Raw genomic sequence first — 15934 nt, 5'->3', positions numbered from 1 at the left:
GTAATGTCACATACAGTACATGCATGTAAAGTAAACGCTTTACATAAGCTTGAACTGACAAAGACATATTGCCTAAGCCCATACTTCTACACTTAAAAAAACTAAAAACTACAAAACACTCTCACACACAGAGCTGCTTTTAAGGAGGTGGCTGGCCCTCAAGAGCCCAAACTGGTAATCACCACCAGGCCATGCTACAGGCATACTGAATAATTTGGAATATCAGGGGACCCTTGGCTACTCGGTGCAGATTTGTGCACATACTCACATGGAAGCAGACTGACTTGCTGCCTCAGGCATCTCTGCATCTGTTCTACAGCTGCTGCAACTAATGTTGGTATTCCTAAATCCTTTATGTATCCAGTTCTAATGTAGACTGACAGACCTTCTTGACCTGAGTTGAGTGTATAAATTGCCAAACATAGTGATAAATGCTAGCCACATACCCAAAAGTTACCCCACATGATCAGCAGAAGTATAAATACTTCTTTAGGGTGTCCATGCAAAGACAGATAATTATCTGTGATTGAGAGAGATCAATATGCGGAGGTTTTAAAAAAAAAAAATACTGGGGAAAGCTAAATACTGGTTACATGATCAGAATCACATTTATTGCCATGAAATTACAACATTTAAATGAATGAACCTTGGTCTGAAACAATTCAATGTAATACATAGAAATAAAATAAAACATTTTAAAATAAAATACTTTTGGCTGTGCAGCTGTGCAAACTAAAGACCAGGGAGAGCAAATGTTAAATACTCACTATCCTATAATTGAAACTTTCAGCTCAGGGTGCAGGATTAGCCCAGAGCAGTGGATTTTAATAAGGTGCTGGATAGTATTTCACAGATAAGAATGAAGAACGGACGCCAGCTTTTAAAGTAAAAAAAAGGAAACTCAGATGATCAGCGCGTGTTAATGGCTGTTTCGTCACTGCCGATCATTGCTGAGTGTTTACAGATTGTGTTTGTGTGACATCAAGGTGTTTCCTTTCTCTTATTTTAAAAACATATCCTCCATCGAGAGGCTGATTGGCATAACCTGCTGCATAAACACAACCACTCACTCATTGACATTTTACTAAGAAGCTGACTGACTAGGAAGTTGATGTGAGAACCCAGCAGGAAATATTCAGGATGTGAGAGAGTTTATTCCTTTAATTAGATCCCCATAAGCTGCCACAAATGAAGATTTCAGGGGTATGCTGTCCTGAAGTGTTCAGAAGTAAACATGTGAAAACAGCTTAAACATCTTTCCATTGTAGCAGATGTAGGGCCTATTCAAGACCAGTATAGTGCTGTTACAGCTCGCACACTATTATTATTGATTCTTGATGTCTTTATGGTAGCTTCATCTGACAGTATGGTCTCAACATGTGGCAGGAGGAAAGAGGCGTATATATTCACCTTTATAAGTAATTAAACCTGTTTGAACACATTGTTTATGCATTAATACTAAAATAATTTCTCTCATATAGCAGTGATGAAATTACAATTTAATTCCAGCGTCCTGGATTGTTGTTAAACAGAACACTTATCTAAACTCATCTGTCTTTAACTATAAGAAGAAAGTACTTGTTTGTTTTAATCCTAATGAAGGCACAGCTAAAATAATCTCTATGTCTGCAGTGAAAGGGGGTAAAACTCAGCTACAGCATTTTTGAAAGTACATCACTCACCAGAGGTAGACCTATCTCATTTCTTCAACTTTCCAGAGGAGTAGGATGAGGAGAAATGAAATGAAAATGTTAGATGGTAACAAAAAACACTCAGGTCTTCTGCTGTGTATAAAATCTTAATTCGATGTGTTATCAGTCGTTGTTGTTTTTTGCCTCAGTCAGCAAAATCTCTGTTCAGATGGAATGGATGGGATGGGATGAGATGACACTATGATATCTTATTAAATAATATTTCATCATGTTTTATTTCTCATGTAGTGTTCCCCATATATTTGTCTATATCAAATGTACCTGCATTCCTGTTGGGTTGGTAGGCAGTGTGTTCTCGACCAGCCCAGCCACCAGTGCGTTGGCAGGCTCCATCTCTGGCGGGTGAGTGGCTCTCCAGTAAGACTCCAGATAATCAGCGATGTGCTCACAGGCATCCGTTAGCTGGTTCTCATCTAAGATGACATCAAACATTTCCTACAGGACAACAGGAGCAGGGGCAAGAATAAGTAAGAGATCACCAGTAAAAATAAAAAAAACAGGCCTGCAGGTTGATGCCAGTGAAAGTGTGTTTAATGTGTGTGAGCAAGCTTTAAAAAAACATCTGGACATCTCCAAAACACCCAAGTGAACACACATTTGTTTGACAAAGTAAAATTCAACACCTAATCTGATATTGATAGTATGCATACATTCAGGGCCATGGCAAAAATGTTACATATACTGAGGTCATGCAATTAAACCACAAACACAGTCTTATGTGTGGAAAAATAAACGTTTTGTCACACTGTATGCATTTTTTTAACTGTTTAATTACATTTTCTGTGGGATTTATTTCTCCACATTTAAACTGTTTTCGCTGGCCTTGTATTAGTATATGTCACATTCACAGGGCTTAAAAGTATGGGATTCAGCCAGAGTCCTTTTAGGGGGTGGCTGTGGCTCAGTTGGTAGAGTCGGTCATCTCCTAACCAGAAGGTCAGGGGTTGAATCCCCGGCTCCTGCAGCTACATGTCCGATGTGTCCTTGGGCTAGACACGTTTGTCGGTGGCGTATGAATGTGCATGTATTAGCACATAGAAACCTTTGCGATCAGTGTGTGGGTAGGTGTGACCTGTGGTGTAGAGTAGTCAGAAGACTAGAAAAGCGCTAATTAAGCTCAAGTCCTTTTACCATTTTAATGAATTGTAGAATATCCCCTCCCCCTGCAGAGGAGTCATGAATTATCTGCATTGTGCATCTAAATCTGTACAACATTATTGCAACTTTGGCCACCTAAAATGTATCTGAAATAATTAAAAGATAGGACACTCTTACATGACACAATAATACATAATTTATTCAAGATAAAACCCAAGTCTTATTAACATGAACAATCAGCATTATCACACAATGGCCACTAGATGGCACTCACCGGCGGGCATTGAGCGAGCTTGTCTGCTGCCACCAGCTGAACATTGAGATGTTTGGTTTGTGACTTCCCTCTAGTTTTGATCAGTCTCGTCAACACCTACGCATACAAGGGAAAAGACAGGAAGATAACAGTATTATGTTTCCTTTGTGTAAAGATGTACTAGATCGAGTGTACTCTGGGACAGCTTACCTTCGGTGAGGAGATCTTGACATAGACCAGGATGGGTGCCAGTGAGGTCTTGGCCACCTGGAGAGGATGGTTTATTGTGTCTGCATCTAAAACCACCAGTTGCAGGCTGCGGGCCAACTCAAAGATTCGCTCCACCTCGCCCTGGATCTGAGCTGAAACAGCAGAAAGTTAAAGAATTAATTGTCACCAGAAATCCAGAGGATACATAAATTGTTTATGTTTCCTTTTCCTATCATTTAATACGATTCCACCTTTAACAGCTTACACAGTTTAGATAATATACTCTATTTATATTTTCACAAGCCATATATTTTAATTTCAGTTCCACAATCTATAACATTCATTAGATACACCAACATTATGCCATTGCATTTTTTAACGACTCCATATTTATTTGCAATTTTAAAGCTAGCATACAGTAAGGATTTGGATTTTTTCTGTTATTAAATCAAGACACTGAAATGAGGGTTCAGTCTGAAATCTTTCGAAGGTTTACAATTTTTTTTCTGCAATTTAATACATAAAAAAATAACAACAAGAATATATGTTTTAATAAAAGTTAAAAATACAGACTTGTGAGCAACTAAGAAGACAAACGAACAACAGCTCACAAAACATTAAAAAAAATATAAATATGACCTTAAATGAATCAATGGCTACTAAGTGAGAAAACATAAATGAATTTAGATGCTGTATTTGAATTGCTAGGTTACTAAACTATGTATGTTATGTTGCTTATCATTGAATGTTTTATTGTTATAGGTTGCTTTTATCGCTGTCAACTATTCAGGACAATATCTCCCACCCCCTTCACAACACACTTTACAATCTGAAGATCAACTTCAGCAACAGACTAAAACACCAATCTATCTATTTAATCTATTTCTAAAACCAGGATGTTTTACAATCACAAGAGGACTAATGTAAACATTGGTCACTAGAGGGAGATATTTTTACCATACCAGTAAATCACATCTCACACATTGGACACTCACTAAAACTAATAAACAGCCGAGGATGTCTGCATGTGTCAGTGCTTGTGTATGTCCACACATTAAACAATGGCTGTTGTTACTGATATGGAATGAAGCAAGGAAGGAAGAAAGATATGAAGTGGAGTATTCAGACAGACATGGACTACCAGTGCTTTCAGTCATACATACCGGCAGCATCTGGGATGAGAGAGCAATGAGAGAGACAAGAGTAGAGAAAACCAAGTAAATCTTATTCCCCTTCTCCTCAATACCTATCCTTTTTAAGAAAGGTGGTATTTAGCCTTCTAGCTTACTGCACAATGTTACTGCAGGCAACGCTGAAAATTGTTTTCAACCTTCTGAAAAAGCCTGATAAGCCCCCTCCCCCCAGTGTTTATGCTAAGCTAGGTGGCTGCTAATGTAGCTTCCTGTTTGCATTTGCATTTTTCAGAAGGTTGGTATCAATCTGCTCGTATAACTCCCACCAAAATCTCCCAAAACGTTAAACCATTTCTATAAGAACTGTATGTGTCTCCTTTCTGATGTATGCTGTGCTTTCTAACATTATACCTCGTAGGACAAGGGATCAGCTATGCGTCTTAAACTGCACAGTAAGGGAGAGTAGAAATCAGAAGTCTGACACATTTATTTCAGACCTGGGTCAGAAAGCTGCTGCAGCTTGTTTTAACCTAAATAGGGTTTTAAGTGGGTGAGGTTTGCCACAAGGGAAAACACAAAGAGTGCCAGAAAGCTTAGACAATTACAGCAAGATATTTTGGAATTTAATTTAAATATATTTTCTGTAATAATACTATGTGAATCGTCCTGATAAACCCTAACCATCTTCCTCTCCAGACTCAAAAAGAACGTTTAATTGAACTCCTAGCTACATCCTTGTACGGTAAAGCTGTGTACCTAAATTGGAGCGGGTGTTAGACCGGTCCATTAAGGCCTTTTTGCCTGGGTTGTTGAGAATGGACCGTTTAGCCAGAGAGATGTCTGCTGTGACCCGGGTAATAGTGATTCTGGAGAAGGGACAGAAAAAACAGAGTCTGTTACACCGTCCTGATTTTCATTGTTTTTTAATTCAACATAAAAGTTGAGACACTGAGAGTTGAGAACTGACCTGCCTTCAAATCGGTGTTTTAAATAGTCAAATAGAGCTTTCTGCATCATATCTGTAACCTGGAATTACACGAAAAACATTATTTTTCAAATCAAATTCTACTCTCTATAAGTCCAGCTCAGAATATCAATATAATTGTTTTAAGAGACTCACCTCTAAGCCCTTCAGCGATGGTCCCATTAGAACCACAGGACGCATTGTAGGCACTACATCATACATCGACACCTGCTCCCCCTGTAAACACAAAGAAACACAAATGTTGTTCAGTGCATGAGCTATTGTTTTTAGTTGATTTAGCACATGTCTGTTATAGCTGGTTTATACTGTAAGCAACATCTCAGTTTATCTAGGAGTAGATCCACTACATATTTTTAATTCTCTGTACTCGGCTACTTGTTTACAAAAGGAAAGCTTACTGTCTCTTCAGACACTGGATCAACCATCTTTCTATATGAAATTTTCCTAAATAATGAGATTTTGTGACATAAAAAAGAACATTGACTGTACAGCAGAAGAGTTGCCCCCATCAATAGATGAGCTGATATGTCATCCTGCCATTGGCAACACTAATAGGGTAAGTGCTTTTTGTGCTTTTGCAACTCGTGGGAATACAAGATAAATAAGTCAAGCTCTCAAGAAAACAACCCGACATTACCCGCATTCATGGAAAAAAAAAAGACTAATTAAAATGTATGGATGCTTTTCTGCTTAGGGCTTCTGTACTCCTGAAACTGATAGGAGTTTGGGCTCTGAATTATTAAGATCTATCAAAAGCTGCACATAGACTGACTGTGTCTATAATGAGTAACAGTGGGAGATATTAAAGGGTTGACAAGACAAAAAACGAATGATTGGTCACTTACTGGTTTCTTTTTGACCTGCTGATTGGCTGTTTGTGCAAAAACAAAAAAGAAGAAGCATCTCAAGTTAACATACGAATCATGAAAATAGACAACCACAAAATGCTTACATGCTATGTAGCACACATAACTGACCTTGTGATGGAGGAGTGTATTTCTTTGAGTTCATATCTTGAGTTACTTGAGATGCTGCTTTGCTGCAATAAGAGAACATGAGCTCAGATCTTTTCCCCACTAAAGACAGATTGAATGTTTCATTGTTTCAGTCATGGTGAAAATAGAGTACCCTGTGTCTGTGATATAAAATAATCTGTGCTTACAGACAGCATATCTACTTATATAAGACACAGCCTTAGAGTGCTTAGAGGTAAATCCCTTGAAGTGAATCAGCAAACAGTTCCCACCACTGCCAAATTTCCAAGATCCTCTAGATTTATTGCGTTCTGCTTAACTAGGTCAAGTAAAAAAAAATCTTTCAGTGTGCTGTGAATGCCATTCTGAATAGACACAACCTAAGATATGAAAAAGAGAAAATACATCCTGCTTTTTAATCTGAAAGTAGTTTCACAGATTTGAGTTTTTGAAAAACTAAAAACAAATGGCTTTAACACTATTAGTATGAAATGTAATATTTAAAATAATACAGAATATTGTACGTAGTAAATATGCTGAAATGTGTAAAATGACTGGAACTTTCTGATCATATTTAAAATACTCAGTTTTTCTTTACCTCTTTAATTGCCTCTGACCGTCCTTTTAACATTCTGCTCTATATTCTGTGTTGGTTTGTTTTATCTCTCAAGACCTGATTACCAGCTGGGCCCGGGTGCCTCCCAAAAGCCCCCCTCTCAGTTATTTAGTGTGATTGATTAAATACATCAAGGGCATAATGTACCACTGACATGTTTGTAACATTTACAACATAAATGCAGAAATATGAAATGTTCTCCTAAACTATTGATCTAAATTCTGGAGGAACATGATTCTGAACTAGAAATTGATAATGTGTAAAGTCAGTGCACACCACATCCTAACTGAAAAGCCCTTAATGGAAATGTTTTTTCTTGGCTTGTTTAGCCATAGTTCTGCCTACAAGCTGCTGTGTGCTAATGAGTTAGTTCTAGTTTGTAAACCTGTCTCACTGAAGCTAGAGAAAAGGAGAATTGTCCTGTGCATACTTGGCTAAGGCCTTGGCAGCTTTCCTCGCCTGGACTTCTCTTCTGATGAGAATGGTTTCCAGGTTGACTGGACTGGGGATGAAGCCCACCACACCATCCTCCTTCACTGGCCGCCCGATCCACCACTCATTGTTAAACTTCTGCTCATTAAGGAGACAAAAACTCTCAGTGTAAATGTTCATATCAAAGGCTTGTAATCTCTATCTTTTGTGTGTTTAGTTATGAGTGTGTGGCGTCTGTTTCCAACCTCTTTGACGTGCAGGAAGTCTCGTGCCTCGAAAGTGACGGCCTGGCCGGGGACAGGAACGTTGTCGTCCTCTGCTGGCGTATATGAAAAGTTGCAACGTACTGCGAATGCCACGGGCTTGTACTGGGAACACAGGAGGGCAGGTATTTAAATTTGTATTACTAAAGTTTCTACAGTCTTCTTTGATCCTTGAGTTTCATCTCTCAAAAGTTCAGATTTTATTTTATTTCAATTAATAATGTACATTATGATTAGTCTGGAGCCCAATATAGAGTTATATTGGACACTCCTAAAACATTCTATACGATAGAGCATCTTTATTTATTTTTTAAATTATTTTGTTTTTGTGTAGTAAGTTTTTTATTTTGTGCTATAAATAAAGAAAACACATTCAGCAAGTTTAACTGTCTGGCTTGTTGTCACACTGTCATACTAACTGGACCCTTGAAGAGAACAGAGCCACAGTAAATTTATTAGTGAACTTTGTGCTTATCTTTATATGTCAAATCAAACTATGTGCTGTAAAAAATACTCTTTGCAGCTTCGTCTTTGCGGCACAGTGGCTCCTCGGTGCCTAGTTGTAATCCTATCAAATTCAAATGTCAGAGGCATGCAGATCAAGCTGCTAATTACTCCACTTTGAAGACAAGGCTGTGAAGCAGAGAGTGTGGGGGTCAGCCGGGGACAGGGCGAATGTATTCACCACCTTAATTACAAAGCAGCAGGGGGGGCACATTATATCTGTGGGGGGGGGGGGTTTAATTCAATATTCAGCTGGACGTGTATCAGACGACTGTACTTTAAAAGAGAAGAAAGAGGAAGATAAATGTATGTAATGGTCACTATAATAGTTGATACATTTTCATATATGAAAACCATTTTTAACAGTGACCACCTGTGCAGAGTATTTCTGGCAGCAAGTATTATTTACGAGGTTGTAATAGTTCACCTTGACAAGGTTTTAAAGAGCTTACATTTGGCAGAATGGTACAGTTTATTTATCATATTTTACATGACATATTACTGCTGTTGCATATGTTGGTGCATAGAGCACAATGCATAAGCTTCTACTTTAAAATGTAAGCAAATGGGTCGCTGCTTTTATAGGTTAATTTATCAGTAACACAACTACTTCTGTGACTTTCATTAAAACCCCAATTTCTGACAGTTTGTGAGGTAAACTCTAATGAAATCACTTCCCCCTGAAAGGCAGGATGTGACAGAGAAGCTCTGGATGCACTTAAAGCTGAAAGGATGAACACATTTGTTGAAGTCAGACTTCAATGGGCCTGAATAGTTTTTTTTTCATTCTTGTACTCTAAAAAATTAAAGGAGTTGCAGTCCTTACCAGACAAAACAAGAAATGTTCTTTAAGCAATAACGTTACTTTACTCATTATAATGTTATTTGTATCTCTTTGCACCATCTGAAAAAAATCAATCAGTGTGATGAAGTTGTGTGAGTTTCAACATACAGTATAAACTATACAGGGCTTTACTGCTGGGAACCAGTCAAGTAATGAACAAGTACGTAATGTAATCAAAAAGTTGAGACTTGTTTATGTCTTAGAAAGTATTTGAACTGAGTCAGCAATAATCAATATCCTCCATCATAACTCTTATCCACACATTAAGCGTAACCTAACGGGATGACGGCAGAGACAACCGTGACTCATTTTAACAGCAGAACATTTATCTGCTAATCCACTGCCCTGATGTCTGTGTTTCGTGTCTGTGATGTAGCAATGTCCTTGAGAACAGCCTCTGTGAAAGATGACTTTGACGCCATGCAGTGTTTGGTTCCTGACGTTCCCATGGTGCAACAGGGAAACAATACCTTGGCCTTCTCCAGCTGCACCTGGGCGTTTCTTTCCTCGAAGGCATCCGTGTCCTGACGCTCTCCCTGCAGGAGTGACAGAGAGAAGGGAAGTCAAGTTTCATTCATTCTCTGCATTGATTCAAAGCCTCTGCTTTGAAGTATACTAAACACTTATTCAGCAATATGTTTTTTTGGAGATGTGGCAAACTTATCTTTTCAAAACTGGTCAAAATGGTTGACAAAACTGGCCCTCACATTCTACTTAAAGTCATCGATAAAGTTTGGCGTTGTCACTAATGTGATTAAAAATATTTTTTATAGATTTATAGATATAGATTTATAGATTTATTTTTATTTTTTATATATTTTTTTATTTTTTTACACCAAAACATCTGGTGAATTAGGTTAAAATATCATTTGTCAAGTAAAAATCAAAGGAATTAATATGACGACACCATGATACTGAGAATCAAGTTTAAACTGACACGTCAGAGACAAAACAAGAATGAATGGTTTCACTTGACATAGACAGTGATGGTATTCACCTATTACAGCGACTAAGACATCTTAACTGGACAATGTTTTTAGTCAGGCTTTTACAAAAAGTATTTGCTGCAGGTCCTACAACTCCCATAAGATACTCATAATGGTATCCTATGTCAGACCCTTAATGACTGGTAAATGTTGCATCTTTCAAACTCCATTTTGCATCTGAATGCTTTACACAGTTTACTCTCACCTGTGACTTTAAACTAAATTAATCACATCAAGTTGATGGAGTGCCCCTTCAAATTTGCAGAAAGAGTTATTCTAATTGTGAAATGTGAGCAGAACTGTCAGGAGCCACTTTCCCAGTTTGAGCAAGTGGCTCCTGACTTTTACTGTAGGGCTTCAGAGCTTTAATACTCACATATATTAAATGTCTTCAGAATAGCTAACAGATGGTTAAACAATGTTTGTCTACTTGTAAGTTGCTCAGTTGGCCATAGAAAAATGATTGTATTGAGGCATTTGTGTCCAAGCTGCTTCTCGAATGGCAGACCATGGATCACTCTGTTTGAATTAATCAGCTCTTCAAAATATCTAATAGTCAAAGCTGTAATTCAAGACAACTGACTTCACCGTCAAGTGGATCTTAAAACAGTCAAGGCATGCTTTTACATTTACTGTCTCCCTTTTCCTAAAGCCTCCTGCTCTTAATTGTTAGGAAGCATTGCAGCAGATCCCCCCCCCCCTCCCCCGGGATGCTCAAGTTTATGTGCCATGTGTCCCACAGATTAGACTGTCCCCTCAAAGACATGCTAATTAATGCCCTCTATGTCATAGCCAGGAGGAGGCACAGCCCTCTGCATCAATCTGGCATTCAAAGATACACATTTGCATCATACACTCACAAATCATCCGTCTTAATGTAGACAGTCTGCTCAGTCTGATGCATTTTAACAATGGGCTGATCCAGGGTCCTTGGTGAGTTATAGTGTGTCTGAGTCTGTGTTTCTTAACAACAATACACTATGGCAGACAAAATATTACTTAACAATCTATGACATTCAAGGATAATATTTCAAGCTCATTACAGGTGTAGCTCCTTTAATTAACAATCTTCATGCTACATTGTACACATTACATATATACCAATGTGTTGCAAATGTTTTGTCAGAATCTTCTTTTTTTCAATTTATTTTTATTGCATTTATTAAATAGGACCGCTGAAGAGAGAAGGGAAATGTTGGGAGGACAGAGTGGAGGATGAAATGCAGCAAAGGGCCAAGGTCGAATTCAAACCGATGCCCGCTGCCATGAAGACTTTAGCCTCCATACATGGGGCGAGCAACATAACCGCTAGGCTATCTGGCGCCCAAGAATCTTCTTATATGTTCATTTTTTATCTATATCAATAGTGTTTTTTCTCATGGTTACTTCGTATTGAAAAGCAAATGTTGGAGGTTAAAATGCCATCCTCCAAATTTCCAAATTTTGTAATGCTACTCTTTAGTTGACGGTATCAGAAAAGTGATTTTCATGTGGCTTTGCAGGATATGTCTTAGTACCTTAGATGATCTTTCTAGATTATAAAGCTTACCATGCATAAATAGACTGCAGTTCAGTCAGACAACTTTTGTATTTATTTAAAATATTTATTGCAGCAGCAGAACCTTATTTATGTTTGCTGTCAAGGCTCCAACCTCATCACTCCTCGCTGTTTTATTTTACACGCAGAGATTTGAGGAGTGATGGGATAATATCTTAAACCCTCTCATTGGAGCCTACAGGTGGATGCTTGGGTGGTGGTGGTGGTGGTGGAGTGAGAGTGCAGTACTGGCGCAGATCAGAGCTGGCAATGAAAGAGCAGAGGGAGAGACCGGAAATCTTGCAACTGAAATAGACTGCCAATTGGAAGGAGGTGATGTCAGGTGATTGTGGATAATGACGCATGTCAAGTGTGAAATCAGTGCAGCTCCAGTTGACTGTCTGAACTAGCTCGCAGGTGTTGCATCATTTATTTTCATTATCAGTTAATCTGCTGATTACCTTCATAAGTAATCAATTTTCTAAATCTATAAAATGCTATACAATTGTTTAGAACAAAAAGGAGAAAGCCTGCTTCTACTTCTAAGCTAGTCTAAACTAAGTCTACTGACTTAAACAAGGAGTCATGCCTGCTCAAAACCTGAGCTAATTTGACCATTTTCAACAAGGGGTAGTCTCACCTTTTTCTAGTCTTTTCTGAATTTGCTAAGCTAAAGCCATTTTCACGCAAAACAAAACAATTCAGGCTGACTGCCCCTGAAATCTTGTAAAATTGCTTGTGAAAAATTTCTTGCTTACAGCGGGCGACTTTCCCTGTTGGTCGGGAGGTGGATCAGACTCACGACACCATGATAAAAACAGATACATGACGAGATTGCACTGTTTGTATGCCAGTTGCAAGATATACTATATGTAATCATCCCCTCCCGCATGCTCGTGGTACATCTTCATGCAGACAATGTAGACAATAGGAGGATGGCAGGAAAGGCCTGCTTCTACTCTAATCTACTAATTCTATGCTTCGCTAACCCAATTTATACAAAAGAGGAGGGGTCAGGTCTGTTTCGCAATTACTCTATCGTTGGTAAGATAAGCTAACTCTATTCAAGCTATCATTGTGTCCTTAAGCTAGCAGCTACGTGTCAGAGTTACTCTTTTGGCCATGGTTTTGGCTTCTTGTCATTTGGCAGCCATGTTAATGCTGGTTGAACTAAAAAACATGAAAAACAGGATATACAGGGGACATGCAGTACTGCTGACTGATATCATAATCTAAAAAACACAAGCACAACACTGAAAAAAAAAAATCTAAAAACGTACAGCTCATGACACATCAATAAAAATGAGTGAAACATTTCTCAGGATGATAACCAAAAATTAAAACTTCCAGAACTTCATCCAAATCTCAAAAAGCTACACTGAAAATCAATAAGAGGAAGAAAAAAGAGATGTCCTCAGAATAGGAGAGAACATTATTTATAAAGCTACAATAACCTTGGAGACAAATAACAATGGTCTTGAATATTATGACTAAAGAAGGATGAGGACATAATGTATGTAGGTGGTGTCGCTAATTAACACGGAGTGTAAACTACAGAGGGGGAGAGGATGCAGTAGAGAACTTTAACATGATGAGGAGGGAATAAGAGAGGATGAAGAGGAGGAAATAAATCTCCCCTGGGCAGCATTATGCCCAGGCATGAGTTTGTGTTTACCCATGGCTGGTGTAGACATCTGTTCGCACAGCACCCGCCACGCCTGCGAGCCAATGTCACCGAGCCAATAGAACAAAACGCCCACGCTGAATTATTAAACAATGTGCAGCTCACTTCTGCAGGTACGGTTTATTGGAGATGTCTACAGTGAGGAATAAATTATCTACCTGCTTTCTTCTTCTGTATTGTGTCCATAGGAATCTTTGAAATGTCTTAAACTATAGCGCAACATAATCAGTCAGAGATAATTGTTGCCTTAGTGTATAAGACACTACATATATATAAAGGAAGTCATTGTAACATTCGTTTTTACAAAAAGGTTCATATTAAAGGTGAATGTAATTCTCGTACCATTAAATACATTATGATAACGTTTTAATGCTGATGCGTTTTTGACAGACTTTTTACTTTATCAAAACATTTTGTTAAAGGGATTTACATTACCAGACAGAGATCAATCCACTAATAATTCACACAAAAATAATCACTATTTAGAAAAATGACTTAATATTTCAATCGCTCTCTTAAAAAAGCTCCTCAAAAATATGTAACCTATAGTGCTTTATCTTAAGAGCAATTCTTTAGTCCTAGACTAAATTACTAATATTACTTTTTTCATTATATGAAGATACATTAGAAGATTGTTTGAACAATTACTTTTTAATTGCATAAATCGTTCAACCGTATGTCCAAAACCAAAATGAGTGTCATAAATGATGAAGAGAACTGTCATTTATTCAAGTTTAACAAGCTGGAACAAACAAATCTGTGATGTTTTTGCCTCAAAATGTACACTTAATATTTTATCATCCATCAAAAAATGTGGTGAATTGATTTTCTTCTAATAGTATATTTGATAGATCTACTTACTGCTGCAGCTGTATTTTAGATTGCAAAAATTGAGCAAACTGAATATAAAAAAGGAAGCTCTTAAAGAGATTCTGTTTGTTCTTGGAAGTAGGTTCGTTTTTTAAATCATTTAAGAAAAACAGTGAAGACAAAGGAAAATTTCCCAGAACTCCTTTTGTGCTCTTAAATAAAAATATGTTTTTTCAAAGTCAAAGAAAGGTTCAGTTTGAAGAGACTTCCTCTTAAATACCGAGCACAATACCTAGGATTCCTGAGCTCGACACTGCATTATATTCTTTGCCTTTCCTATTTTTCATCCTTTATAATATCCATGTCTAATACAGCTTATTTTCTTATTCAGTCTTTTATTAAACTGTCTTCCCCTCTTCTTGATTCATTCCCTCTCTTTCCTCTCCCCGGTGTCCCTCCCTGTTGCAGAGCCATCTCAGCCCATTACCGTGATTACGAGGCTTAGAAGGTGGGCAATGGAAGGTGGAGGACAAGGATGATGGGAGGATGGGGGAACAAGTAAAGCCACATTCTGTCGCCTGCTACCTGAAGGTGACTCCTTTCCCGCTCAAAAGAGTTTACGCAGCTTTTTCGGCACGAGCCAGGGGAGTGCATTAGGAGTGGAGAGTCTGATTGGGGAGATGGACTGCATCCCTGAACAGAAATAATCAGAACTATCGAGTCACCAGGAGCCAGCTGGCTGGCCCCGAGCACTGCAACTCCCCAGAGGGCAACCCAACTCTAGGGTAGGTCTTAAAAAATGCTGAGATACAAGTTATGTTCTCATTGGAGATTTTGCCACGTTTTCAAATACAGGTAATCAAGCAGCTGAGAAAACTAGTGCTGAGCCTTGTATTATGTACTTTGAGCCCTTATCCAAATCATCCATCCAGGTCTAACTCAATTATCTTCACAGAGAATATGTCCAAGAGCCAATTGTTTCAAAGCACTGAATGACATAAGAGAACACTGAGCAGATTGCTCACCAATTGGAAGGCCTGTTGTCCAATCCCTGGATCCTGCAATCTACATGTCAATGTGTCCTTAGGCAAGACTCTGAACCGTAGCTGCCCCTGTCTGTGTGTGAAAGTGTTAAATGATGACGATCCTTCCAGGCACAGCCAATATTGTTTAAATAGAGAATTTGACATGTAGCGTAAAAGCATTTTGAGTACTCTGAAGACTAGAAAGATGATATATATGTGCATTAAACTATTGACTATTTCAATTGTTGTAGCTTCAGAAAAGGCCGTCCTAGACGTGAGAAGACGATGGCGTTGATCGTTCACCCTTTCTCCATCAAGCTTAAGTTTCGATAAGTTTTGATTTTTCCAGTATTCTTTTGACCTATCTCTTTGTCTCCTGTCTAACTCTGTTTATAGCACTAAATATTGACACAAGGTCAAAGCAGAGACTTGCAAAAATATCACAATGTATTTATAACACTTTAGGTATGATTTTTGCTCAACTTCCTTACATTTTGATCTTCCCATTAATATAATAATTATTGGCTGTATACCTTTAACCCCTGTGACAACTTTTTTTTCCATGGGAGAGCTTTTTCCTATCCGACGCGTAGGTATTTTACTTAGACATAACCCCGATTTGGAATCCACTGTTCCCACAGTGGATTCCAAATTGGGGCTACAGTATATTATAGGTAAGAACAGTGTTTCAATATTTTGTTGACACAATCAGAGAAGCAGCTGTGCACAGTCCTTCTTTAACAGCAAGTGAGTTTAATGGATGTACATTTGCCAACAAAACCAGTTAGTCATCACCCTTGAAGTCTTTTCTCTGTAAAGCAGAAAACACGCTTCGAAAAAGCTGACAGTAAAGCAAAATGCTTTGTGC

General features: G+C 38.2%; 1 protein-coding gene across 1 annotated transcript in view; it reads right to left on the bottom strand.

Moving 5' to 3' along the window:
- Nucleotides 1-15934, bottom strand: part of cacnb2b (calcium channel, voltage-dependent, beta 2b) — a 37151-nt gene that overhangs the window by 2552 nt on the left and 18665 nt on the right. The window contains exons 2-12 of the mRNA XM_065954241.1: nt 9495-9560; nt 7659-7781; nt 7412-7551; nt 6369-6430; nt 6237-6262; nt 5527-5607; nt 5374-5432; nt 5163-5272; nt 3274-3425; nt 3085-3180; nt 1974-2147 (exon numbers count right to left, since the gene is read on the bottom strand). Of these exons, the coding sequence (XP_065810313.1) occupies nt 1974-2147; nt 3085-3180; nt 3274-3425; nt 5163-5272; nt 5374-5432; nt 5527-5607; nt 6237-6262; nt 6369-6430; nt 7412-7551; nt 7659-7781; nt 9495-9560 (1089 nt within the window). The remainder of the gene's footprint in view (nt 1-1973; nt 2148-3084; nt 3181-3273; nt 3426-5162; nt 5273-5373; nt 5433-5526; nt 5608-6236; nt 6263-6368; nt 6431-7411; nt 7552-7658; nt 7782-9494; nt 9561-15934) is intronic.

Source organism: Labrus bergylta, chromosome 4 (assembly GCF_963930695.1).
Source record: "Labrus bergylta chromosome 4, fLabBer1.1, whole genome shotgun sequence".
NCBI lineage: Eukaryota > Metazoa > Chordata > Actinopteri > Labriformes > Labridae > Labrus > Labrus bergylta.
The sequence above is the reverse complement of the archived record's forward strand: the minus strand, read 5'-3'. Positions and strand labels throughout refer to the sequence as shown.